Genomic DNA, 2018 nt, shown 5'->3' on the forward strand with positions numbered 1-2018 from the left:
GCAAAGTTCCATTTTATAATTCGTTGTCCTTGTCATTGGTAGTGAATGTTTAAGTACCAGACCTGTCTCAATTTTGGCACTATAGGTTTAAAGCTGTTGCAGCTAAGAGCAAACTGGACCTTGTAAACCAGGGCTTCACTGAGTTCACTATCGAGGACTTTCACAACACTGTGAGTTGATAATTGTATCAGTTAAAAACTATGCCCAATTGACATGCCTTCTTAATTTTAGAACTCAACACTTAAAGGGTAAGTTGTATTGTTACAATGTCAGTAGTATATAGCTTTGAGTCCGAGTCCGTAACCAATTAAGTTTGAGTGGAAGATTATTATTAATGTCTTGTCATCTTAATTTAATGATCTTTCACATAACGCATGAATTTGACTGTAATTTTAAAAAAAAAGTCCAAAATGTCCAAGTTCATGTCAAGTATGAGTACAAGTACCCCAACTCTCATAGTATAAGTAACTGAACAATGTGTTTTATGTTTCCGAGTTACCAGGACCAAGACATCCCTGTGTATTTTTTTGTGTAGATGTAAAATGCATCATCTAGCAGACTTTTGACAGCTCCAGAGATTTTGTGAAAACTACAGATCATACTTCCGCATTTTTGTATCCCTGCTCACAAATAGTCTGATCGACTATGCCCCAGTGCTGCATTATGGGTGTTTAAGTTTTTGTACATTTTTTCACCACAGCCGTTTTTCTGTTTTCTGTAGATTAAAAAAAATAAAAAAATTCTACTGCATACACAGCCAACTTTTATCTTTTACTTTGTAAGCAGTGAATTACCCCTTCAAGTCCTGTAATTGTACATTAAAATTACGCTCACTGTGGTTTCTCTCTTTTGTCAGTTCATGGACTTGATTGAGCTGTGTGAAAAGCAGCAATCACTTGGTGAACTGCTGAGCTCCTTCAATGACCAGAGCGTGTCTGACTACATAGTGGTTTACCTGAGGCTTCTCACTTCTGGATACCTGCAGCGGGAGCATGTATTCTTTAAGCACTTCATAGAGGGCAGCCGTTCTGTCAAAGAGTTTTGCCAGCAGGTGAGTGCCACCTAAGAGTATTACTTGTGAACTGGTTGGTCTAAGACTATGGGAAAAATGTAAGTCAAAAAAAACAAAAACCTTCTAATCATCCATGTTTTGCTTTTTAGGAGGTGGAACCCATGTCGAAAGAGAGCGACCACATCCATATCATTGCCTTGGCAAAAGCACTGAATGTGCCCATATTAGTGGAATACATGGACAGAGGAGAGGGTGGAACAGTGAACAATCATGTCTTCCCTGAAGGAAGTGAGCCACGCATCTTCCTGCTCTACCGCCCAGGCCACTATGACATCCTGTATAAGTGATACTCTGTATATTCTGTGGTTCCATTGTGAAGAAACCATCCCAGTTCTACAGCCAAGTTGAGTCATACATGTGTATGCTATGCTATGATTAATCTTAATAAAGTTTTCACTTCAGTTCTCCCTACATTACAAAATGAATGATTTTTTTTTTCAGTGCAAACAGAACTTGAAGCTCTTAATCTCTTAAAAACTGACTCTGCATCAAACTGCAGCATTACGGTTGTACAGTAGGTTTTTTGTGGTTGTAAATGTTATCAACTTGCTTTTAGTGTTTTTCTTTTGTTACACTGCCTTTCATGAGTTTTATTAAAGGGATTTACACCTCACTTGACTGAAGTCTGTTTGTGGTTTCAGAAATCATTTTACAATTCAGAAGTGGATCCAAACCAGTAACAAGAAAAGAATGAACCAGCATTACGTAAATTGGTTTTAATCTCAGACAGCACAATGACTTAAGTGCTCAATTTACATTCATTTACCCAACAAACTACACCTTGAGCAGATTGATGGCTACTTAAAGTAGGTTTGGGTAAAAAGTATAATAATCATCATCATTTTTTTTTTTTTGTAATCGCTCCCTTGCGCCTCAGTGTTCGTCACTTCTGAGCGGCGCATGCGCAAAGCCGACCTCATACATCATCCGCCCGGAACTGCTTCCG

At 38.4% G+C, this 2018-nt stretch overlaps 1 protein-coding gene across 1 annotated transcript in view; it reads left to right on the forward strand.

Annotated features, from left to right (window-relative positions):
• LOC107741474 (ubiquitin thioesterase OTUB1-like) overlaps positions 1-1685 on the forward strand; it is a 5442-nt gene extending 3757 nt beyond the window's left edge. Inside the window, exons 3-5 of the mRNA XM_016554207.1 lie at positions 86-170; positions 857-1051; positions 1162-1685. Of these exons, the coding sequence (XP_016409693.1) occupies positions 86-170; positions 857-1051; positions 1162-1359 (478 nt within the window). The 3' untranslated portion in view covers positions 1360-1685. The remainder of the gene's footprint in view (positions 1-85; positions 171-856; positions 1052-1161) is intronic.
• Positions 1686-2018: the final 333 nt, after the last annotated feature.

This window comes from Sinocyclocheilus rhinocerous, unplaced genomic scaffold, assembly GCF_001515625.1.
Source record: "Sinocyclocheilus rhinocerous isolate Xijiao unplaced genomic scaffold, SAMN03320098_v1.1 scaffold105, whole genome shotgun sequence".
Lineage (NCBI taxonomy): Eukaryota > Metazoa > Chordata > Actinopteri > Cypriniformes > Cyprinidae > Sinocyclocheilus > Sinocyclocheilus rhinocerous.